This window comes from Populus alba, chromosome 3, assembly GCF_005239225.2.
Source record: "Populus alba chromosome 3, ASM523922v2, whole genome shotgun sequence".
In the NCBI taxonomy this organism is placed as follows: Eukaryota; Viridiplantae; Streptophyta; class Magnoliopsida; order Malpighiales; family Salicaceae; genus Populus; species Populus alba.
In genome coordinates, this window is record NC_133286.1 from 324,543 (window position 1) to 350,772 (window position 26,230).

At 36.8% G+C, this 26,230-nt stretch overlaps 1 protein-coding gene and 1 pseudogene across 1 annotated transcript; both read right to left on the reverse strand.

Moving 5' to 3' along the window:
* Positions 1-859: 859 nt before the first annotated feature.
* Positions 860-19,188, reverse strand: LOC118062237 (MLO-like protein 3). The gene is made up of 16 exons (XM_035075976.2): positions 18,931-19,188; positions 18,630-18,708; positions 7,782-8,023; positions 7,628-7,684; positions 7,331-7,524; positions 6,393-6,454; positions 3,429-3,517; positions 3,217-3,291; positions 2,652-2,740; positions 2,465-2,514; positions 2,316-2,356; positions 2,029-2,202; positions 1,749-1,784; positions 1,575-1,642; positions 1,404-1,464; positions 860-1,290 (listed from the first exon to the last, which is right to left on the reverse strand). Exons 1-16 carry the CDS (start codon positions 19,186-19,188, stop codon positions 1,174-1,176), a joined length of 1,692 nt encoding a protein of 563 aa, XP_034931867.1. The 3' UTR covers positions 860-1,173.
* A 4,802-nt stretch (positions 19,189-23,990) lies between these two features.
* Positions 23,991-26,230, reverse strand: LOC118062387 (pectinesterase-like; annotated as a pseudogene).

The window sequence follows — 26,230 nt, forward strand, 5'->3', positions numbered from 1 at the left end:
ATTGTTAATGAAGAAAATAAAATTAAACTAAGAACTGGTAACTGAAATGTTAAGTTAAATCACTTATGACTTTCCTATTAGTTTAGGGATCATGACACGTTACTAAGCATTGTATTTAATTTTCAAATATAAATCAATTAATTATTGAATTGATAATAAATTAAATTATTTAATTTATTTAATCCTATTTTATTTAGGATTGTGATTTATATTTAAGCCAACTTATCAGATAACCTAATGGATTACACACATAAGAACCATTGGTCAAAAAATAAAACTATGATGATTAATTAAGTGTGACTTGATTGTTAATAAGTTTTAGAAATTGGGGACTGGAATGTATTTAATATAAGGGATTGCAATTCTAGATTTAAGAAAAAAAAAACAAGTAGGGATTTTGATTGAATAATTTTTGAAATTATCGTGAAATAATATATATGATCTTATTCAGGGAGCAAATTGATATTTTGTTATTTATAGGGTTTTCAGGTTTTTCTATAAATAGAATGTTATACGTAGAAAAACTAAGTTGCATAACACTTAAAAAACATAAAAGAAAACAACTAGCACTCAAAAGCATAACAATCCATCTCTTCTAAAAAGGTTTAAAAGATTTTTCACTGGTGGTTTGTGTGGATTAACGTTAAAGGATAGATACTTGGACGACTTGTGGATTAATGTTAGAGGATATGAAATTTATTGTTTTTTGGTGGTATATGCGTTTTGGAAAACCCAACACCAATAATATAGCAAAAATATTTTGTTTGGGAACTTAAGCTATAGTCAAGTGATAGTTTAGAGACGTAAATGTGCTCTTTTTTTCACAAATCTATCAATAGATCAAAATATTACAAGGGCAATGAATTTGTAACTTACAAATATAGGGGGATAATTTTTTAGATTGTAAATATCTATGTTTGATTCTTGATTAGATCAGGCACACCAGCTATTTCAATCACAGTGGATGGAACCACATGTTGGGGAATTTCTTGAGCACCATTTTCAACCATCTCAATTTGGCCATGAAATGGAGTGATATCACTTAAAGTTGGATTTCTTAAAAGAGAAGGGATGTCATCTTGAGAATTACTTTGGCTATGATGATGGCTGTTATCTGAGAGGGAATCCATGGTTCGGTTGCTAGTTGACACAGGGGGGGAATAAGAGTGATAATTAGATAGTGAAACATCTTGTCTTTTTTTCTTCATCTTCTTCTTCACTCCACGTACATTGCTTGATAGCGTTAGCTGTTCGCTCTTCCAAGATCGCACCCTTTAATTGTGACCCCATCTGTTTACATACAAATTAAGTTTTAGTGCATTTCCAAGACTAACCATGCGATTCTATATATATATATATATATATATATATATAGAAAGAAAGAAAGAGATATGGATGGATACCTGGGTTACTAGGGCATACAGAGGAAGAGTAATGTAGCTACACATGATTTGAACAGTCACCCTGGAAAGACATAACAATTCCTTATGCATTGACAAGTAAAATAGTCGCGATTGAATCAATTTTTTCCAGCAAGATGAATGAAAATAGTAGGGAAGGGAAGTTATACTCACGCTAATACAACCCTAACAGCGGTGATCTCTACCTTTTCATGGTAGCAAGATTTTATCCCAAATTGCAGCTGAGAAAAAAGAGAGAGAGAAATTAGATATTTGTCATAACGTAGGGTTGTATTAAGTTGGATTCATAGTGAAAACAAAGGGAAGGGAAGTGGTGAGGAATACTACCGTGACCCAAACAAAAAATGCGAGCTCGAACGCGTTCTGCAGGGTGCGGAAGGAAAGAAAGTAAGTTCACTAATAATGCAGTGATTATAAACAGAACTTGATTTTAGATTTGTATCATTACTTTTGATTAGTATATAGTGATAGAAGAGACAAATACATATATAAACATATTTAATCAAAGAAATATCTTTTATGTCGTGTGAGACAGTAACCAAACACACGATAAGATCATGCATATACAAACACACACAGACAAAATATTAAAAATGAATGGACATACCATGAATAGAGTGAAGTGTATAAGAGGCAAGACATATTTTGGATGACTGAACCAGAAGAGACTGTTATCTGGTCGGACTAGAGGAGCTCCCTTGATTACACTGCTTTGATCACGGATTTCAAGAGCCATTTCTGCTACTACTACTTCAAGTTTGGTTCCAAGAACCAGCACTATCTGCAAACACATAAAACCACTCCTTTAATTTAATTAATTAAGAACTATTTCTACTACAAAAGATCATAAGAATGTATAAAGAGAAGTTTGAATTTATAGTAGGAGCAACGTACTAGCAGTGGGATAAATGATACCCAAAGATAGGCATGCCAACCTGTTTTTGTTCACACACAAACACATGCAAGTTAATTAATTTAGAAATGATAGGTTTTTTTTAATATTAAAGAAATTAAGAGAAAAGCAGAAGCTAGCATTAATTTACCATAGACATCCACAAGCATGAAGATGACGACTAAAAACCACATCCAGGGACTGTGAAAAAAAGCAATAGAAACAGAAGATTATGACATAAGAACACGGATGCATGCAGTCACAACGGCGCTCGCATTACTATATCACCATGTATATATATATTTATGGCTTCTTGAATTATTGATCCTTCAACGTACCTAATGCCGACTATTTCTTTGAAATCATCATCCAGCGATCGTTGTATGTACCTTTGGAAATTGAAGGAACTGTTATTGGGAAAATGAGCCTGCAAATAGTTATTCATGAATGAATTATCAGTATAAATCTTGATTCTTCTGTGCTTATTTTTATTTTGAAAAGCATACTAAATGAACAAATTTATAAAAAATAATATAAATAATATCCTGAAATTTCGTCTAATAGCTTAAATTATTGAGCTGAGATATTTTTTTAAATTAAGCATAATAAAATATGGATTTGTACAAATTTTTAAGCTCAAAAAACTTGCACTTAAAGGAGTGTGTTAGAAAATAATATATATCATATATTGGAACCTCATCTAATAGCTTAAGTTATTGGGTTGAAATAATTTTTTATTGACACATACTCACAAACAAAACAACATGTATGTATGCAATTCAATTCGTCAATAATAACAAAGAAGGATTGTAATAATAATAATAAAATGATGATGAAGATAAGGTTATATATAATCAAGGGCGTGATCATGAGCTAGGTGGGATGAAAGCATGAGAAGCTCACCGCCAGGAATCCATGGCGCAGGGTTAGATAGTCAACTTTTGCCACTGAACTGAAGAATTGACGGAAAAAGCATTTCTGTAATTGAATACAACCAAGCAGTTAAATGTTATTTTAACCTACGATCGAGAAATACATATATATACTATGGCTGTAATTAAATATAATGACGATGCGATCAAAAAAAAGAAAATGATTAATTGGTGCTTAATTACAATCCAGAGTTGGGCTGATGTTGCTGTAAAGAAACCCATGTGTCTACGTGCAAATGTCGTTTGCCTTGTGTATCGAAAGCGATGAGCATCTACAATAAAAGAAACAAAAGAAATGTTAATAATATATTAAATATTATAGCTTTGATTATTTTTTTCAATCAGTATTAAACTAAAGTCAACTTTAAGATTAATTAGAGGACATGTGCGCGCACTTTCATATATACTACATATTTGACCCGCGCGCGATGCTGCGGGTTATTTTTTTTGCATAAAAAATATTAAAACAAATAAAAATTTAAAAATCTTAGGTTTTTTCTGCAAAGCTATATCTAAGAATCTTGGGTTTGGTTGCAACGCCTGACCTAAGAGTAATATTTATAATATTAATAATAAAATTAAATTTGCATGACCCAAGTTTAAGTGAGCCTGACTGCAATACCGGACCCAAGAATATTGGATGTGGGTCTAGCTATAAAGGTCGTGTCATAAAAGTGTGATAATTAAATAGATTAATTAAAAAAAACAAAGAAAAAAAATCAACATAAAGGAAAAAACTAATAAAGAAAAAGAAAAAAAATTGAATTAATTGGGCTAACTCTTTAAACCAGGTTATCCCGTAAAACCTGGAATTCACATCATGAAAGTTTGATAACTAAATAGAAAAACAAATGATGGATTTACTCAGAATTAACTGGGTTAACCCATCAAACCAAGTTAACCCGTCAAGCCCAGGACACATGTCATGAAAATATGAAAGTTTGATAATTAAATAGAAAGAAAATTAACTTTAACAAACTAAATTAAATGAAAAAAATAACTTGTCAAATCAGGCCAACCCATCAAACCCGAGATCCATATCATGAAAATCTGATAACTAAATAAAAAAAAAATTAACATTAACAAACTAAACCAAACAAAAAAAATTCATTAAAAAAAATTAAAAAGAGAAAAAAAAAAGAAAAAAATAGTTATATAATACAATATAATATAACACAATATAATAATATTATAATTAATAATTATAATATAATAATTAAAATATTAAAACTTATTTAAGAAAATACGGTAGTAATCTATAGTGTTTTGTGAGGAAATATACAACTATAATTCTCAACCAGCTCAATATTAAAAAAAAATCAATAAAGATAATTTTGACAAATATAAAAAAAAAAACGAAAAGGAAAAAAAACATCAAGGGAAACACTATAACAATCTATAGTGTTTCATGAGAAAATCTACAGTTGTAATTTTTAACCAGCTCAATATCAAAAACAATAAAAACGACAAAGACAATTTAAAAAAAAAAAACATAAGAAAAAAAAGCATATGGGAAAACAATGTAGCAATCAACGATGTTTTAGAAAAAAAAGCTAAATTATTAACTGGTTTAGTATGAAAAATAATAAATTTGACAAAAACATATTTTGGAAAAAAAATATCGATAAAAAAAATATGTGGGGAAACAATATAGCAAGTCAAAAATCATGTGGGAAAACACTGTAGTAATCTACATTATTTTAAATAACTATAAAGCCTAAATTCTCAATCAGCTTAATATGGAAAAAATAAAATCGACAAAGATAATTCTGAAAAAAAAAAATTATTTAATAAAAAATCATGTAGAGAAATACTACAGCAATCTAGTGTTTTAAAGAAAAAAATTAAAAACTAAATTATCAATAAAGCCCAATAGTAAAAAAAATAAAATCAAAAAAAAAAATCATGAAAAAAAAATGAAAATATAAAGAAGAAAGACAATTTTGGGAAAAATTTAAAAAAATGGAAAAAAAAACGTGGGGAAAGCTAAAGTTAAAGCTAAATTCTCAACCAATTCAATATTGAAAAAATAAATTTGACAAAGATAATTTAAAAAAAAAAATAGTTGGGGAAACACTGTAGACAAACAAAAATCATGTAAGGGAAACACTGTAGCAATCCATAGTGTTTTTTTTTTAAAAAAAAAAAAGCTAAGTTCTCAACCAGCTCAATATATAAAAAAAGAACTGACAAAGACTATTTTTTTTTTAAAAAAAAAAAAAAGGAAGTCAATTTTGGGTAAAAGAAATGAAAAAAAAAAAAACATGTAAAAAAATGGAAACAAAAGCAAGAAAAAAAACACGCTAGGAAAGCTAAAGTGTTTTAAAGAAAAAACCAAAAAACTAAAATTTCAACCAACTCAATAGCAAAAAAAGTAAAATCAACAAAAATAATTCTGAAAAAAAAAATATGTAAAAAATGACAATTGTGGAAAAAAAGAAAAAGAATAAAAAAACAAAAAAAAAACATGTGGGGAAAGCTAAAGCTAGATTATCAGCCAGCTCAATATTGAAAAAATAAATTCGATAAAAATAATTTTTAAAAAAAAATATGTGGGAAACACTACAGTAAAACAAAACTATATAGGAAAAACACTGTAGCAATCCATATTATTTAAAAAAAAAAAAAACTATAAAGCTAAGTTCTCAACCAACTCAATATATATAAAAAAAAAAAATCTACAAAGACCATTTAAAAAAAATCAATATATGAGTATATTATAGCAATCCACAATGTTTTAAAGAAAAAAGATACATAGTTAAATTTTCAGCCAGCTCAATATTTAAAAAAATTAGCAAAGATAATTTTTGAAAAAAATTAAAAAAAAAAGAAGAAGTCAATTTTGGGTAAAAAAAAAATATATATATAAAAAAAATGAAGAAGAAACAAAAGCATGAAAAATAATGCTCCAAAAAAAAAACAGAAAAAATATGTTACAGAAAGAAAAATTACTCAAAAAAAAAAAAGCAAAACCCTGCTAGAATGAATATCCCACACGTTTTAGAGTTCTTTAATATATATATACACTCTTGAAAGTTTTGCTTTGAATCACACACAAAATTAAATTGTTGTCGGGCTGTGTATTGTTTTTATTTTAAAGAGAGAAAAACATCGAGCTAAGAGGCAAAACAATAATTTGATTAATACCATTGGCAGCTTGGTATTTCCACTGTTTGAGTCTCTCGCTCCCAAGCTTTCCAACTCCTAATCTGTTGATTAATCAAGTAATCAATCGGTCAATAATGGTGAAAAATAATTAGGGAAGCAAAACCTTCATGAAAAGTGGATCATGCTTGATTAGCATTAATTATACATTTCAACAGATCAGGGAGGACTAATTAAGTAGAAATAGATTGCTTTTTTTTTTCCAGACAACGCATGGAGTACAGGAAGTCAAGGGCAGTACTCCCCCAAGTCTGGGGCCAACTTCACGGCAACTTGGCAAGTTCTGGTCCAAAATATATAGTATACAGTATACACAAAACAAGCCTAGACCATCAATATCCAAACCCCTTCAAATTAAAGAACATAAAGGCCAGGTCAAACAAGCTCGAGGTGTCCACAGATTCCATTATCTTCTTTTGCATGGCCATGACTTGCTTGGAGGTTTTCAAGTCTTTTCTATTTGACAATATATATATATATATATATATATATATATATATATCAGTTATATTATTACTAGTTGTCTGCCCGTGAATATCTTTTCCAAATTAATTTTTAACACAAGAGAAGAGATTTTTATATATCAGTATAACGAGAAAAAAAGTTATGTCGCAGTAACTATAATCCAAGAATTATCAGCTGGTTCCATTTAAAGTCTGAAAGAGTATGAATGCAGTACAAAGGCTAATGTTAATGTTACCTTTGCCCTTCCAAGGCCATAGTAAGAAACGGTGTGGAGTATTTGCATTGATTGCGATCACACAGATGAATATATTGAGCTGATTGACCCCGCTTTGTGATAATAGAGAGATGTCATTCCCTGAAACATTTAATCTACGGATTAGTTAGTGTTCTGTTGTTTGTGTGCGGTGTGCACCGCGCAAACAAGAAATCCCTGAAGATGGGATGTGCGTGCAAACCCTTGAGCCACAATAATCTGAGCCGGATTCAGCTGCCAAGATGCCTTTCCTGTGTTGCTTTGGTGGTTTTGGTTATGGTTTGACGGCCATGGTAGCATCCTGTTTGCAACCTTGTCAATATGCAGATTTTTGATGATGATCTTTGAGTTACTGTCAAAATGAGTGACATGAACCCAGCACCATGGAAGCAAAAACTGTGACCACCAGCAAACAGAATCGTCGTCAGTCCCTAACCAGGCCCATCAATTATATGGAGAATATATATTTAACTGTTCTAGCTATCATAAGCTGGCTCACCTGATTTGAGCTTCTCCAAAGCCTCATACAAGCAGTCTTTCTGCTTTTTTTCAGCCACTGCAACAGTACAATTAATGGTCAAGGAGGTTCTTGAACTTGAAATCACATGATTTTCTAGTGCTTTGTTGGTGGTGGCATCTAAGAGTTGACTTACGTGGCTAAGGAGGTGGATCAAGTACTCAATGAATATGCCGGTGAAGATGAAGACGAAGCAAACGGTTGCCAGAGCCCAGGTGGGGGTGTCTTGCAAAGAGCGGTATGGGGTTGGACCTGTACTGCTTGCTCCTCCCACAGCCATTGGTGGTTGCTGCATGCCCGCCTTGTTCTTGGAGGAAACTTGAACATCATGGAGGTTGGGAGGATAATAAATATGTCTAGTATCGTAGGGGGCATGCTCTAAAATTTAAGGAAAAGAAGACCAAGGACCGAGCATTGATTTGGGAGGATCAAGACAAGGGAATTGTTCAACCAGGGTGCTAATTAACGGAGACTTGGGCCAATGAAGTGAGGGGAGTAATGGAAGCTTGCACCAGTGAAGTCTTTATCTGCTGACTTTGAAAGGGCTCGCAATCAAACTGGGTGGGTCACCTTCCAGAACAGCAGTGCCCACTGCCGTTGCCTGACCCAAGTAAAGTCCGCGCTAGACCAGCCTCCTGTGATCAGATTATAAATAAACAAATTCTGAATCGAAAAAGTATCAAGACCTTCAAAGTTCAAAGTTCAAACTCGTCAGATTATACATAAAATATATTAAAAACTAATAAAAAATCTTCTTATACTTTTTAAGTATCTTCCAAAAGACCCATTATAATTTCATCCAAACATTCATTCACCCTTTGTTTGCTAACCCATTTTTGTCCCCATAAAAAAAAAATAATAAATACAAAAAAAAAAAATCCAGAAGAAAGCTCAAAACAGTGCCGGTTTTGAACACACTGTTCCCCTTTCTTCCCCCGCCTGTAACAACACCAGCAGCATAAGAAGGAAAAAAAGACATGCATATTGCTACTATGACGCCCGGTTCCCTCAAGCCACCGACGCCGGTCCCTCTAGCCCAAAAACCGGGGAACCCGAAAAAAAGAAAACCCACTTGGCCGAGCAACCACCATACCGCACCGCCGAAACTTGAGGTAGGCACGCGCTGGCACAGCCGCGCCCGACCGAGCCGCCGCATTGGACCCGTTCTATGGCCCAAACAATGAAAAAAAACATCTTCACTGGCTCTATAAAAAGGGGGAGAAGAGAGGGAACCAAAGCAAAGAGGAAGGAGAAGAGATAAAGGGAGAGACAGAGAGAAGAATAAGTCAGAAGAGAAGGAAAGAGAAGCGAATTAAGAAGTGAAGAAGCAGAGAAGAGAGTAAAACAAGGAGAGAACGAATGAAAACAGCACCGCGTCCTCGCCACCGCAACACCAGTTCCGCCGCGCGTCCACCCCTGCCACATTCAGTTGCTGCCAACATCACCACCGCTCCAGGTAGCCTTGCCCCGTCGTTTTTTTTGGTTGAGCTTCATCTGCATGCAGAACGTTTACGTTCTGCAGCAGATGACAGATTCAATTAGCGAGTAGTGTATCTGTGCATGTGCCACAGTAACCTGCAGATTAACTTCTCTGGTTACTGTGCACCGTTGTACCCGTTACTTAGTGCCACAGTAGCTAAACCCATTCATTTGGCCAGGTTCGGCCCAGTCCTCCCATATATTTGGCCTTGAATCGGCCCATTTCCAAAAAAAAAAATATGTTTTTTTTCAGCATTTTATTTTCCATGTAATTTTTATGTCATTTTGATTAATATTGGTGGTTTTTTTTATGCTTGTTAAAAATACAAAAATCTGATTTTTAAATACCCCGGTTTTAAACGTCAAAAAAAAAAAAAACTTCCAAAATACAAAAAAATTGAAAAAAAGAGAAAAAAATGTTTTTGTGCATACGGCCAAGTGTCTCAAAGCTAAAAAATTCATATTGTATTTTCATACACCAAAAAAATATTTTAGCATGCATTTTGGCTTTAATAACCAGTTATTAAAGTCAAGAATATTGGCAAATTTTCAAAAACAACAAAATTTTACTTTGTTTGTCTCTTAGTATCCGGGGTAATGACTTTACACGTAATGCATATTCCGGATATTTAATGCCAATAGAACCTGGGGTTATGACATTACACGTAATGCGTATTCCAGATATTTAATTTTTTTGTTTGAACAATAGAACCGGGGTATGACATTACATGTAATGCATATTTTGGACAATAGGAAACCACAACATGACTTAGATTTTATTAGACAAAACAATGCAGCCTACCTTAGGTAGGGCGTAGTTGGGGTGCTAACACCTTCCCTTTACGCAACCAGTCTCCCGTACCTGATCTCTAAAAGACCAGTAAGGGTTCCTAGTAACCAGAATACTAAGGTGGCGACTCCCTGTCCATTTTTTTACCTTAGAGACAAAGAACTCCTTGTCTCACCATATTTTCCATGCCAAATAGACAACATACCACACCCTCATGAAGGGTTGGGGGTGGACGATCGTCGCGCCGCCGCAACGTGCGACAGAATGGCGACTCCACTGGAGACTTTGTGGACTAAGCTTTGTTTTTGTCTGATAATTGTGTTTTATTGTTGTGGTTTGCTTGTTTTATTTTAAATATGGGCATTTTCTATATATTTGTTCATATTTAGTTGAGCCGTTTTAATTTCTGTACATATTTATCTCATGCATCACATAGTTACTTTTTTTAAAAAACACACACAAGCTTCTGGTTAGGAGGGGGACTAGCAGCTTACCTTACGACTTTTAGTCAAGGTTTAAGTTTGTGTAAACCCCAACTTCTTCGTTGAGTGCTTAGACTGGTAATGTTGGTACACGTACCATCTCATTGCCTACAAGCCCCATATTGCCTCCACGAGGGCGATCACTGGACAACGAGAGTCCCTTTTTTAGAGACCAAATAGTAAACCTACCTTTTGTCTCACTTAAAAAGATTAGAACCAGCCTTTAGGATGTATGCTCCGTATACATTGTTTTGCATCCGAGCAAGCCCTTCTTGAAGCATCTTGAACTCCAGACTTTTGGGTGACACAATGACCGTCGCTCAGAAAATTTTCATTGTAGAGTTTGTGCAAGAATCAAGATTCTTGTTTCATCATACAAGAGTTGCGACTATATGTCACCCCTCGAAGGGCGAGTTTGTCATATAGATTACATGTTCATACATTTAACATGCATACATGTCAGATTGAAATATAGGTCCCCAAAAAAATGTACAACACCCGACTTTGAGCAAGAAACATGGAAGATGAAGAGCGTGCTCAACGTGATGCCTATTTGCACGAAGAGTTAGAGTCTTTGAACAAAAGCTTGACTCACCTCTAGCTTACTCGAGCATATATGGAGAAATGCCTCTGGTGAAGGTCCTTCCAATTGACCTATCATTTTTGTTCAAGCCCCAACAAAGACTCAACCTGAAGAAATTGAGGGCCCACATGATCAAGAGCCTCAACACAATTTAAAGGGGAATTGCATCACCGTTGCAGAATGGAGCCTGTTCTTTCTCTGCCAAAATAACTACCTCAGTTTGATCATGCCTCCAAAAACTTGATTTTTTGTTTCAACCTATTCTAGTTTTTGTTGGTCATTTGGCTAAAAAATTTCCACAAGACTTTCCTTGTCCACTAAGCCTTTCTTGTTAATAAAATCATGTGTTTTGTTGTGTTCATCACATGCCTTCATTTTTGTTGTTTCATGCAAATAACACATTGAGCATAACCTTTAAGCATGAAACCATCGCGCCTAAAATCTTGTGGTGCATTTTCCTTTTCTTCCAAAACTATGTATGATCGCATGTGATGATTTTTGGGAATTCAAAGTTTAGTACAAAAACAGAAATCATGTTGACGTTTGTCCGAAAATAAACAAGTTCTGGAAATTCAGGTGATTCCTTAGAGAGGTAACCATACACCTAGAAAAAAAAAAAAAAAAAAACATGAAGTGATTCCAAAAGCTGGGTTTTTATTTGCATGAATAATGAGAAATCACATTGCATACTCGCATGAAAGCAAGGCTTACCGATCCTAAATGCATGCATTTGAGATGAAGAAAGGCCATCTTTGATAATCCTTTCACAAGGCTGAAATATATCATTTGCAGTCCCCTTTTGAGCCTAATACATTTTCTTGAAAAAATAACCCTGGCTAGGATCACACCCCTACACTGGGGGGGCAAGTGCAAAAAAATCCATAATGATTGAAAGTGCCCAAATAACTCTTGGGGGCATGAAAAAGTCTTCAAAACAATGAAAGTGCCCAAACAATACTGGGGGCATAAAAGAAAATTCTCAATCATCAAAGGTGCCCATACAAAAGCTAGGGGCATGAAGAAAAATCCCAAAGGATCCAAAAATTTTGAGCAAAAATTACAAGGCCAATGCCATGATGCTCAAAATCAAATGAAGAAAACAAAAACAAAGAGAAAGAGCCCCAAAGCCCAACACTGGGGGGCACCGTGGACCATTTTACAAATCAATTCTAAGGTCCAAAAATGTATGAACAAAAGAGTTTGGGATATAAGCACTTGTGATCCTTAGTCTTAAAAGTCCCTTAAACACCTTTTGAGCCTGCAAACATATCCTTTCTTTGTAACTAATAACTAAAGCCTACATTACGTGCCTGATAAAGCCCTTTTCTGATCAAAGACAAGCAATCTGGATCGATATGCAGTGCTTTCTCGTGCGAGTCAAATCATATATTCATTGCAAAGAAAATAAATGCTTTGAATCAATTCGGTTCTCAAATAACCCTCAAATTGACATTTAAACCTTTTGTGACCAAACCAGATGTCACCTTCATCTTTAAACAAAAGCAAAAAAGCTTTCATCACGTCAAGAAACCTGTCCATAGGAATCACTTGAATTTTTGAGAACAAGTTTATTTTGAACCAATATCAAAAATCATTTTTGTGAGTGGCATAACTTTGAAGTTCCAAAAATTTTGCATGAAAACATTTCATTGTACAAAAAAAAAACCCAAACTTACTTTCACATATCCTCACCCCAAAAACTAAACCCAAGTTGAACACTTGGGGGGGCATGATCAAGCTGGGGGGCAATCAAAAACACATGGTAGGCTGGCTCCATGATTCCTTTCTAAGGAAAATGACGGGCAAAATTGGTAACTCTACTTGTTGGGGTGAAGGACAAAAGATGTATGATGACATCAAACCCTTCCCAGAGGTCAAGATCACACAATATGTTAACCCGAGTAAGCAAAAGTGGAAAAGCCATCGAAGTTTACTACCAACACTCTAACAACTTTTAAAGAGAAAACAAAGACACCATGAAGAAATGGGGCCTATATTTCTCAGGTAAGTAATACATGCATATCAATCATAATGCATTTTGCTTTTCAAACATTGACAATCATTGCTTCAACCTCATCCTTTGGTAGTGCGTTTTCTAAACCCTAGCTCCTTTTGAGTGCGCCTTTTGAGCCCTCACTCCATATTGAGTGCGCCTTTGAGCCCTCATCCCTTTGGTAGTGCGTTTTCTAACCCTACCTCCTTTTGAGTGCGCCTTTGAGACCTCAACCTCCATGTTGAGTGCGCCTTTGAGCCCTCATCCTTGGGTAGTGCGTTTTTCTAAACCCTACCTCCTTTTGAGTGCGCCTTTGAGCCCTCACCTCCATTTTGAGTGCGCTTTGAGCCCTCATCCCTTTTGTAGTGCGTTTTCTAACCCTACCTCCTTTTGAGTGCGCCTTTGAGCCTCACCTCCATTTCTGAGTGCGCCTTTGAGCCCTCTCCTCCATTTTGAGTGCGCCTTTGAGCCCTCACCTTTTGGTAGTGCGTTTTCTAACCCTACCTCCTTTTGAGTGCGCCTATTCGAGCCCTTACCTCCATTCTGAGTGCGCCTTTGAGCCCTCTCCCTCCATTTTAAGTGCGCCTTTGAGCCCTCATCCCTTTGGTAGTGCGTTTTCTAACCCTACCTCCTTTGAGTGCGCCTTTGAGCCCTCACCTCCATATTGAGTGTGGCCTTTGAGTGCCCCTCATCCCTTTGGTAGTGCGTTTTCTAACCCTACCTCCTTTTGAGTGCGCCTTTGAGCCCTCACCATCCTCAGTGCGTGTCCTTTTGCGCCTTGAGCCTCATTTTGAGTGCCCTTTCCCTTGGTAGTGCGTTTTTCTAACCCTACCTCCTTTTGAGTGCGCCTTGAGCCCTCTCCTCCTTTGATCCCTTTGAGCCTTTGCGCCTTTTGAGCCCTCATCCCTTGGGTAGTGCGTTTCTAACCCTCTTTTGAGTGCGCCTTTGAGCCCTCACCTCCATTTTGAGTGCGCCTTTGGAGCCCTCATCCCTTTGAGTAGTGCGTTTTCTAACCCTACCTTCCTTTTGAGTGCGCCTTTGAGCCCTTACCTCCATTCTGAGTGCGCCTTTGAGCCCTCTCCTCCATTTTGAGTGCGCCTTTTGAGCCCTCATTCCCTTTGGTAGTGCGTTTTTCTAAACCCTCACCTCCTTTTGAGTGCCCTTCAAGCCCTTACCTCCATTTCTGAGTGCGCCTTTGAGCCCTCTCCTCCATTTTGAGTGCGCCTTTGAGCCCTCATCCCTTTGGTATGCATTTTCTAACCCTACCTCCTTTTGAGTGCGCCTTCGAGCCCTCACCTCCATTTTGAGTGCGCCTTTGAGCCCTCATCCCTTTGGTAGTGCGTTTTCTAACCCTACTCCTTTTGAGTGCGCCTTTGAGCCCTCATCCCCTTCTTGGGTAGTGCGTTTTTCTAACCCTACCTCCATTCTGAGTGCGCCTTTTGACCTCCACCTCCATGTTGAGTGCGCCTTTGAGCCCTCATCCCTTTGGTAGTGCGTTTTCTAACCCTACCTCCTTTTGAGTGCGCCTTTGAGCCCTCACCTCCTTTGAGTGCGCCTTTGAGCCCTCATCCCTTTGGTAGTGCGTTTTTCTAAACCCCTGACCTCCGTTTGAGTGCGCCTTTGAGCCCTCACCTCCATTTTGAGTGCGCCTTTGAGCCCTCATCCCTTGGGTAGTGCGTTTTTCTAACCCTACCTCCTTTTGAGTGCGCCTTGAGCCCTCACCTCCATTTTGAGTGCGCCTTTGAGCCCTCATCCCTTTGGTAGTGCGTTTTCTAACCCCTACCTACCTTCCGTTTGAGTGCGCCTTTGAGCCCTCACCTCCATTTTGAGTGCGCTTTAGAGCCCTCATCCCTTTGGTAGTGCGTTTTCTAACCCTACCTCTTTTTGAGTGCGCCTTTGAGCCCTTACTTCTATTTTGAGTGTGCCTTTGAGCCCTCATCCCTTAGGTAGTGCGTTTTCTAACCCTACCTCCTTTTAATTGTGCCTTTGAGCCCTCAACTCATTCCAAGTGTGCCTTTGAGCCACCACCAGTCAGGTAGAGTGTTTTGTAACCCTACCTCCTTTTGAGTGCGCCTTTGAGCCCTCACCAACATTTTTTCTGTATAGGTCACCCATTACAATGCGACCAATTCTCCATGTTTTATATCTGGGTAGGTCACCCATTACAATGAGACCACACTTCACATTCTTTCCTTTTTTTCGGGTTAAAGGGGATTGGCGAAAGGAATCTCAGTTTAGCCCAACCATACACAGGACTTTGGGTCCGGTTGAAGTTTTAGGTTAATCAAATTTTGAGACGACCAGTTTCGGAAGACCAATGTTATTTTTTCTTTACAACACTTACTATGCACAAATCTTTGCTCCGTAAGCATTGTAAAGAGGGGGGCAACTGTTGTAACCCATTTTTGGGTCCCCATAAAAAAAATAATAAATACAAAAAAAAAAATCAAAGAAAGCTCAAAACAGTGCCGTTTTGAACGACACTGTTCCCCTTTCTTCCCCGCCGAACACACAGCAGCAAAGAAGGAAAAAGAATGCATATTTAATGACGCCGGTCCCTCAAGCCCACCGACCGCCGGTCCCTCTAGCCCACCGACCGAAGACATTGGCCGACCACCTACCGCACCGCCGAAACTGAGGTAGGCACGCCTGGACAGCCGCGCCCGACCAGCCGCCGCATGACCCGTTCCTTGGCTCCACAATGAAAAAAAACATGCTCACGGGCTCTATAAAAAGGGGGAGAAGAGAAGGGAGAGCAAAGAAAGAGGAGGAGAAGAGAAGGGAGAGACAGAGAGAAGAAAGTAGAAGAGAAGGGAGAGAGAGCGAAGAAGAAGAAGAAGAAGCAGAGAGAGAGACAGAGAGAGAGAGGAAAACAGCACCGCTGGCCACCGCGAACAGCCAGTTCCGCCGCCGTCACCCCTGCCACATCAGTTGCTGCCAACATCACCACCGCTCCAGGTAGCCTTGCCCGTCGTTTTTTTTGGTTGAGCTTCATCTGCATTCAGAACGTTTACGTTCTGCAGCAGATGAAGATTAATTAGCGAGTTACTGTGCTGTGCACAGTAACTCGCTAATTAATTCACGGTTACTGTGCATGTGCACAGTAACCTGCAGATTAATTCATTGGTTACTGTGCACACAGTAACCCCGGTTACTATGTGCACAGTAGCTAACCCATTCTTTGGGCCAGGTTCGGCCCAGCCCATATATTTGGGCCTGATTCGGCCCATTTCAAAAAAAAATATTTTTTTTCAGCATTTTATTTTTCCATGTAATTTTTATGTCATTTTGATTAATATTTGGTGGTTGTTTTTTTATGTTGTTAAAAATACAAAAATCTGATTTTTAAATACCCGGTTTTCGTAAAAAAAAAAAACTTCCAAAAATACAAAAAAATTGAAAAAAAGAGAAAAAATTGTTTTTGTGCATACGGCCAAGTGTCTCAAAGCTAAAAAATTCATATTGTATTTTTCATACACCAAAAAAAATATTTTAGCATGCATTTTGGCTTTAATAACCAGTTTATTAAAGTCAAGAGAATATTGACCAATATTTCAAAAACAACAAAAATTTTACTTTGTTTGTCTCTTAGTATCCGGGGTATGACTTTACACGTAATGCATATTCCGGATATTTAATGCTTTTTTTTTTTTTGGCAATAGAACCTGGGGTATGACATTACACGTAATGCGTATTCCAGATATTTAATTCTTTTTGTTTGAACAATAGAACCCGGGGTATGACATTACATGTAATGCATATTTTGGACAATAGGAAACCACAACATGACTTAGATTTTATTAGACAAAACAATGCAGCCTACCTTAAGTAGGGCATAGTTGGGGTGCTAACACCTTCCCTTTACGCAACCAGTCTCCGTACCTGATCTCTAAAGACCAGTAAGGGTTCCTAGTAACCAGAATACTAGGTGGCGACTCCCTGTCAATTTTTTACCTTAGAGACAAAGAACTCCTTGTCTCACCATATTTTCCATGCCAAATAGACAACATACCACACCCTCATGAAGGGTTGGGGGTGGACGATCGTCGCGCCGCCGCACACGTGCGACACCCGATAAGATAAGGATCTCTTTACAGAGGAGGGCTTTTCTTAAACCATAAACGAACCGACAATTAGAAACCACAACACGACTTTAGATTTTATCAAACAAAACAATGCATCTTACCTTAGGTAGGGCGTTGTTGGGGTGCTAATACCTTCCCTTTACGCAACCAGTCTCCGTATCCGATCCCTTAGACCAGTTAGGGTTTCTAATGACCAAAATACTATGTGGCGACTCCCAGTCTATATTTTCCTGATAAGAGACAAGAATTCCTTGCCTCTCTACACATTTGCCAGGAATATACCATTCCATGTTTTTCCTTTAGGGTGAACGATCGCCATGCCACCGCACACATTTGACACTTGTAGTTACACATTTTTGGGCCCCACATGCTGGAGATGGTTATACCTCTCTTGAACCAAATAAAGGAGTTTATTTCATGATTGTTAAGGAATTGACAAAAGCAAAGAAGAAACAAATGTTTTTCGAACCTTATTTAAGTTGTTTTCTGCCCTCTTTATCCTCCCCTTTTGCTGCCAAAATCATCAGGTTGCTTAGACTAATTACAAGTCTTGATAATGCTAAATTCATTCGCATAATTTTTTTTGTTCCAACTTAGGTGTTGTAACCCATTTTTGGGTCCCCGCACAAAAAGGAGAAAATACAAATAAAAATATATGTTCGAAAAAACCCAAAAAATAATAACAGTGAAAAGAGGATGCCAAAACGCTTAGAAAATGATCAAAAATTGATTGGGGAGGTTTAAAAATACTAAGATTGAAATTTGACAGTATTTTGTTGACTGGTGAGAGCCTTGTTGATAAAGAAAAATTCAATTTGGGGAAGAAAAGTCTAAAATCAGATGTTTATGGACCAAATTTAATTTAATTAAAGGTTTAATTGAATTTATGGAGGGTTTGATTGCAATGAAAATTGATTTTGGAGTTAATTTGGCCTTTAATTGGAAGAAATTAAAGTTTTAGGGTCAAAATATAATTTTTGAGAGTTAATTTGGTCAAATTATGGGCTTAATTGCTTAAATATTGATGTTTGATGGGCAATTAGGGACTTAATTAAAGAAATATGAAAGCAAGGACCAAAATGAAAATCGAGCGTAAATAGAGGGGTTGCAATTAAAACAAATCAGGAGCAAAATTGAAGAAATTAGAAGTTTATTGATCACTTGAGGGTTAAATTGAATAAATTCGAGACCAAGGACCAAAGTGAAAAAGAAGGTCAACTTCAAGGGCATTGTTTGAATTTTGCAAAGGATGTAATTGAATTGATTTTTTACAATCAAAAATTGCAATTGAGGACTCTATTGAACAAATCACACATTGAGGACCAATGTGAACTCTGACACGTTTTGTCGCCTTTTTCCTTTTAAATGAAACGGCGTGTTCTGTCCAAACCAGCGTTGTTTCATCCACTGTTTATATTTTTAAAAAAACCCGAAACGATGCCGTTTTGAACGGCTCTACAGACTTTCTTCTTCCCCTGGACATGTAGAGAAATAGGGGAAGGAAGTTGCGTTCCCCTATTTTCACCAACTTCTCTTTCTCTTAAAAGCATAAAAAAGACGTCGACCAAGGACCCATTTGCCCACATTTTCCATATGTTGGAGGGGCGGCAGCACAGTGGCCGCCCTGTCCACTTTCTCCCCTATTTTTTGCCTATAAGAACAGGGGAGCACAAGCAGGAAAAAAAAGGAGACAAAAGAGAGAAGAGAAGATAGAGGACGAAGTAGGAGATAGAGGGGAGGAAACGAAGAAAGAAAGTTAAAAAAAAATAAAGAGAGGAAAAGAGAAGAAGCAGAGAAGAGAAGGAAAAATAGAGGAGAGAGAGAGAGAGAAGAAGAAAAAACAAAATCGAGAGGGGTAGAGGGAGAAAACGACCGCCTCCAGCTTAGTAGTGCCACCGTTGTGCCTCCTCTCCATCGCCACAATCAGCAACAGCTCGTCGAGCAAAGGAAGTAAAGAAGAAGAAAAAAGCAGAGGATCTCGCCTCTGCACAGAGGAAGAAGGAGAAGCAGCGCGCCACCGTGCCCCAACCACCCCGAGAAGTGTCGTTGCCACCACCACAGTTGCTAGAAGGACTGTGAGCCACCACAGGTAAGCTGTCTTCCCTTTCCCTTTCTTCTTCCTCTTCTGCATCTTCTCCTTCACTATCCACGTTGCATGTGAACAGTGGAGAGGCCCACTATTTAAATGGCCCGACAGACCCGCCCTAGTCCAAAATGTTTGGGCCGGGACGAGCCCAAATAAAAAAAAATCCTTTTAAAAATTGTAAATTTTCCCATGTTTTTAGACTAAATTTTGCTTAATATCAGTCTTTTTATATGTCATTTTGAAAAAATTACGAATCCGGTATTAAAATACCCGATTTTCATCAAAAACTTCCAAAATACAAAAAAAATTTAAAAAGAAAAACATATTTTTGTGCATACGGCCTAGTGTCTCAAAGCTAAAAAAATCATATTGTGTTTGTTATACACTAGAAAAAAATGTTTTGGCATGCATTTTGGCTTTAATAATTCGTTTATTAAAATCAAGAGAACATTGACCAAAATTGCAAAAAAAACAAAATTTTTATTTTGTTTGTCTTTTAGTATCTGTGGTACGACATTACATGCAATACGTATTCTAGATATTAAATTATTATTTTTGGACGCTAGAACGGTTAGGTTCTACCCCATTAAGATAATAACCTCCTTATTAAGGAGGGCTTTTATTGAACCTTAGACATACCAACAATTAGAAAACACAACAAGACATTAGATTTTATCATACATTCAAACAATGCAGTCTACCTTAGGTAGGGCATAGTTGAGGTGCTAATACCTTTCCTTTACGCAACTAATCTGCGTACCTGATCTTTAAGACCAGTTAGGGTTCCTAGTAACCAAAATTCTAAGTAACGACTCCTAGTCCATATCTTACTGATAAGAGACAAGAATTACTTGTCTCACCACATTTGCTAGGGATACCATTACATTTTCCAAGATAGGGTGGACGATCGTCGCGACGCCGCACACGTGCAACATTAAGCTCTGATTCTGACTTGGTTTCATACAATATATGACCATCTTAGCTATATTCTGTCACTCATGACATGTTGAAGGATTGACCTACATCTTTATTGGGTCCTACGGCTCACTGTTCTTGTGGAAGACTCTCAATTAGATTTGGATGCTCGACATTGTCAGTTTCTTGAATTAGATCATGAAATCCTTTTTGACCAATCAGATTGCAGCCAGATTCTGTTCTACAAAATAAATTTATCCCACTTTGGATCCTTCATCAAAATTGTAGTCTTGTATACGTAGATTAATTTGGGCTTTTGAATTGCTTGATTTCGATATCAAAAGCTCATGATATTCTCATTTGAATATCTAACATAAAAGTAGAGAATTCTGTCATGAGAAGGATTCTTACCCGAGTTTTGCATTAAAGACTCTGCTTCTATCACAATTTTATTGGTCATTGTTTTTAGGTCATACGCTCAGTCATATTGGGAGGCTCGGCATTGTCAGTTTCTGAATTAAATCAGGAGACCCCCTTTTAATAACCAGATTGCTGCAAAATTCTGTTCTTTAAAATGATTTTTTCTGACTTCGAATCCTTCATCAAAGTTGTAGTTTTAGATGCTTAGATGAATTTAGACTTTTGAATCACTTGATTTTGATATCAGAAGTTAAAGATATTCTCGTTTGAATATCTAAACGTGAAAGTAGAGAATACTGTTGCAAGAAGGATCTTGACCTGAGTTTGCAGGTTTGATTCGAGGGACCACATTTAATGTTTCAAGAATTTGTTGGGTTAATTAAAGACTATTTTCTTAGGACATTTTTTGATTTCGTTCGAGGAATAAAAAAATAGGGACTGGATCAGGAAACATCAATAATATATGTTACTTGGTAGCGTAAAACAACCCCATAAGATTTAAACACTTGGCTTGTGTGTATATGTTAAACCAAATAAAAGCATTGTTTTTCTTTCCTTTTTTTTCTTGAAATCAAATTTTAATTCACTATATATAATAATAAATAATATTAAAAAAACTATGACAAGAAAAAAAAATCTAAGAATATATATGGCATATAAATAGATCCTATTTTAAAATTACTATCTAATTAACTTCTAAATCCTTATTTTGAACATTATATTAATTAAGGTTTTATTTACTTAGTTTGGCTTCATTATTTATTGCTAACCCTTTTTATTAAGCGAAAGTAAGGATTTTGAATAATTAAATATTGTGATTTGGTTTAATTATTTATTGCTAACCCTTTTATATTAAAATTCTCTAACTATTTTGTCTTATCAGTAGGTGACATTATTATTCATTGTTGCTTGCCGAGCATTAATTCTTTTTTATATTTGTTTACTTTTTTTTTATTAGCACTTTTTAATTTTTTCCATTTTCTTTGCATCATCATCATAGATCACATACAACAAAATCATATTACTACAAACCTATATTCTTTAAACTCTAATCTTATAATCATAATTTGTAGATTATTATTTACTCATTTATTTTTGTGGCATTTCTTTTTGTTTATGAAGTATCAACTTCATATCATGTTTTCAAGTTACAAACTCAAGTAAGATCAAGAAAGATTTGACTTGGATTTCTTTATGGCTTACAAAGAGTTAGATATTGTTTCGTTGGATGCATTTCTTTGATTGTTATTGGCTTGAATATCCAAAGTACAGGATCAAGGCATCTAAAGACTCTCCCTTCCATGGAAAGCAGATATAAAGCAAGGAGTGCGTGTTTGTGTAATGAAAATATCCATCTTGGGTTATAATTAAATATCTCTATGAGCTTTGTAACTTTAGGGCTTTTTCCTTTGTTAAGGGGTGAAATGGGGATACATGTCAACAATTGATGTTGAGAAGCGTCTTCTAGCTAATGCCCTTCTAGACTTCTCAAATGAGTGGTTTCTTCTTCTTTTAGAGAGCTGCATCCCACTCTACAAGTTTCACGATCATGTATGCATATCTCATGCGATCAAAACATAGCTTTGTGGAGTCTTTTATGAGCTTTCTAGTGATGGATGTGGCCACTACTTCCACCAAATGCTTCTCGAGATTCAGCTCCATCAATGGAGAAAAGGTTCTCAATGGCTTGCAATCCAAAGGGACCTAGCTATTTATATAGTCTCCGAAACCAAGTACCACGTTGTGTTTAAGAAACATTGTTTTTCCTTAACATCATAGAAAGTTTGATGAACTTTACAAAGTTGGAGGCATCTGTTTGCAATCAAAATAGCTCTAAAATGCTTAAACAAAAGGCTTATGAAACATCCATCATACATATAGGTGAATCAAGGAGGAGTCATCTTAAAGAGAGAGGGGATGATACGTTTCAAGGAGGGGTTGAACAAGAAAATTCAGATTCTAGTGTAATTGTGCATACTATAAAGTTTTATGACAATAATCATAATTCTCAATCCGATTGTTGGATTGGGTAGAAATTGTACCTAGAATTTCCCGGAAATTGTTTTCTATGTTAGAGAAAAATTTCAAGTCAATCAGAGTTTTCAAAGGCCTTATGATATAGGTTAAAACATGCTAAATGAGTTTTGTTATTTACTTCCTTTTGATTTGTGAACTTTCTATTTGGAAATGATCATTTTCCTACAAGGATGTGGTAGTTTGTTTTGGGAATTTTCTAGTTCTACAAGGATTTTTAATAGGCTGCAAAGCTATTGGTATTTAATGATAGATTGGTCAGTTTATTTTGAGGAGTTTTTTAATCCTACAAGGAAGGTTAAGGACAACAACTAGTTTTCTTCCAAAAGAAGGACAAATACAAGACTGCAATTAAAATTCTCTTCTATCTAAGAAACTACTTGGGCGACGACTTCTCCTTTAATCTCTATGATTATTGGGCAGCATTGTAGGCTATAAATAAGCCTTGTATCAGACCTGCAATATTTTCTTTTCTTCTTCTCTACTCACGGCATTATAAGAATCAAACTTATAAACTTTATTTCTTTTACATAAGCTACAACCCAAGGCTTGCTTGGGCTTAATTAATATTTTGTTTTCAACTAAAATCCAATACTTGTTTGAATCAAGGTTTGGGCTTAATAGCATTGGTTTTGGGTTAGTTTTGTAAGTAGGTCAATTCAGCCCACAAAGGTAGATCAATCAGGGTTAATTTCTCAGAAGTACTTAAACTCTTGTAAACCTTAGTTTCCACACCTTTTGATCAATAATAATTCTGAATTTTTCTCAACTTAACGTGTAAAAGTGATTATTGCATCCTTTGGTTCTTGAAAGAATTAAAACGAACTTACTAAAGATCAACTAGATAGATGGCGTCATTCGATACAATTCCACTAGTGTCGATGCATTAGGATAAGTTTTCATTGTGTCACACTCCTATCAAACATTTTTTAGCTTTCTGGGATTAGATTTTAATCTTGATTGTGGGTTGTATGATCGCATGATCATGAGGTTTGCATCAAGACACTATAACATAGAGTATGTCTACCTTGTCAAATCATGTTTGTTCTCAATACTATAGTCATGATTCTTTGAATAGAATTTGAAACTTTTTTTCAAACGCAACCTAACTTTTTTACAAGCTGGGTTAATTTTGGAGCAAAATGTGAAAAATTTGATAGTATTCAATTGTTAATGAATAAGATTTAATATTGAAAGATCACTTGTGTATGTAAAAAACCTCATGTAAAACTTGTATAGGTAATCCTTATACTTTCATAAGTTTAATAAGTTGATCTTTTGGAGGTTGGTTTTCATCCTAGAAAAAGATGGGTATGTTGCGGCGCCATACCAAACATGTTGCCAAACATACTTAATCCAATAATCCAAGGGATGAAGACAGTACTTTAGACAAGGAACATATTTGGTATTAGAAATGAGGCATAATCATTATCAATTGCAAAAAGTAAATAGAGAAATTAATTTAAGCAACAATAACAAGCAAATTAATTTGAAACACTCTTTATTTCATAAGTAAGAGTCCAGTCTAGGACCAAAAACACAAGCTCCCCACAGGGAGAGGAGATTGCAACATTCCAAAGGGATGAACCAAAACTTGTAAAAAAAAAAAAAAAACAAACAAAAAACAAGAAGCACCAGAGCTACTCGAGACACTCAATCCACTCATACTAGGTAAGGTAGAAGTGGGTAGGGATACTATGGATAAAACCCAGTTCAGAGACCAAGAGAGAATGGGAAGGTAGTGGATTTCAACCAGCTACTACCAGTGATGAAGTTGCGAGCAGTAAAAGCTTGAGCCTCAGTTGCATCGGTGATCACCTTGTATCCTTTCCAGGGAACCCTTCCTGCGGTTCCGGCACCGGCCCCACTGTTTTCGTACTCTGCAAAATGTAATGTGTTAAGTGCGAATCTGCCCTTCCACTCACGCCATCCGGCCGGGCTTATCACATCACTTATGGATGATTGCATGATAACAGTCCTCGAATACTCCTTCCAGGGTCTACCAAGATACGCAGAGAAATTACTCCTGGCATGCTGTAGATCAGGAGTAGCACCGATTCTAGACTTCTGAATTACAATGCCAGTGTTTTGATTAGGATCACTCCTCCCTTGGGCAGTTATTGTGATTGTTTGTCCTGGATTGGGACGGCGAGCACGGATGTCACAATCTTGGAAAACAGCTGCAGAATTGCCGAAAATGAAATCAACCGTGCCTGCTATGTAGCAGTTTGTGAAGAACTGACGGTTTGAGTGGACATGGAGGGTGTTTTGGTAGGCCACCATGCCACATTTGTAGAACGCTGCAAAGTCAGACTCAACTCGTAGTGCCACGGCTTGGTACTTGGAGGCGCCGGCTGTGTTTTGGAAGGTTATGTCTCTGGCTAGGAATCCTTTACCCACCACGGCTGCGAGGTTCATCAAGATGTCCCATTAGAGTCTTGCATAGAAAATAATTAGGAAAAATAAAATAAAATGAATGGACATACCAACAGTGGCAGAATGGTAGGTTGTGCCGCCATCAACCACATTCCTACTTGATGTGATGATAGTTTTTTTCCTTCCATCTCCAAGAAACATGATGTTGGTTTTCTCACTTGGAACTTCCACATTTTCCCTGTAGACACCTGCCTTGATTTTGATAATATACCTCTTAGCGCTGTGCTTAGGTGCATCAGCAACTGCAGCTGACACTGTCCTGTACTTCCCACTGCCATCAGCTGCCACCACCACGTCTGGAGTCAGCAATGATGATTGGAACAGCCGTCTGTCCGTTACCGACAACCACTCCGGCCACCCTTCATCGCTGTCGTCCTCCTCCTTGAGCTTCCTGCTTGTGGTCTTGAGCCTATTGGCAATGGCTTGAGCGTCTTCGATCAACCCCTTGATCAATGACAATGTATTACTACACATCTTTCCAGCATTATCTTCACTGGAACCAAGAAAAATATCCCTTAATTTCCTAGATATCGTTGAATGAGAGAAACCATCGAAACACGAGTCTTCATTTGATTTACAAGCACTCACTTTAGTTGTGAGCTCATCAGCATATGATTGTTTGTTGAAGTTTTTTATTGTTGGGGTTGCGATTGAGCTCTCCCCAAACCTTGTCTAGATCGGCAAGACTGCTGTCGTAATTCTTCGTACAATCCTCGAGAGCGGTCTTTTGTTTTTTTGTAGGATTTTTGGTGGATAGGATCTTATTCGCTTCGATCTTTTTGCTATTAATAGCATCTATAGTTGCGTTTATGTTTTTCAGAATAACTGCCTTGGGATCACCCGATTTCGCGGAATCATCAGGGAAACTGGTAGCTGCTGAGTAGCACAAATCAGGATACCTTGTGGAGTTGCATGAGGCCATCAGCAAGGCATGAGCAGCATCATTTTTGGTGGAGTTTTTGTGAGAATTCACGCCAATGGCAATGGCAATTATAGCGGCAACTAGTAAGAAAGAAGCAAAAATAGCAAGGACAAGCCTCTTGTTTTTCTTGGACATGGAAGTGTACTGGCCGGCTTGGGTCATCTTTTTTGGTTTTTGGTTTCTTGGAGGATAGTGAAGTAGGGTTTATGGACTTTCAAAAGATGGTGTGGTGAAAGACTACACCATGAACCAATATATAGAGGGAAAAAAGGTAAGTAATGTGGGAATATTTCGATTGTTATATTAATAAAATCATTTTTGATAGTGAATAAAACAATAAATTAGGGTTATTTGTCAAGC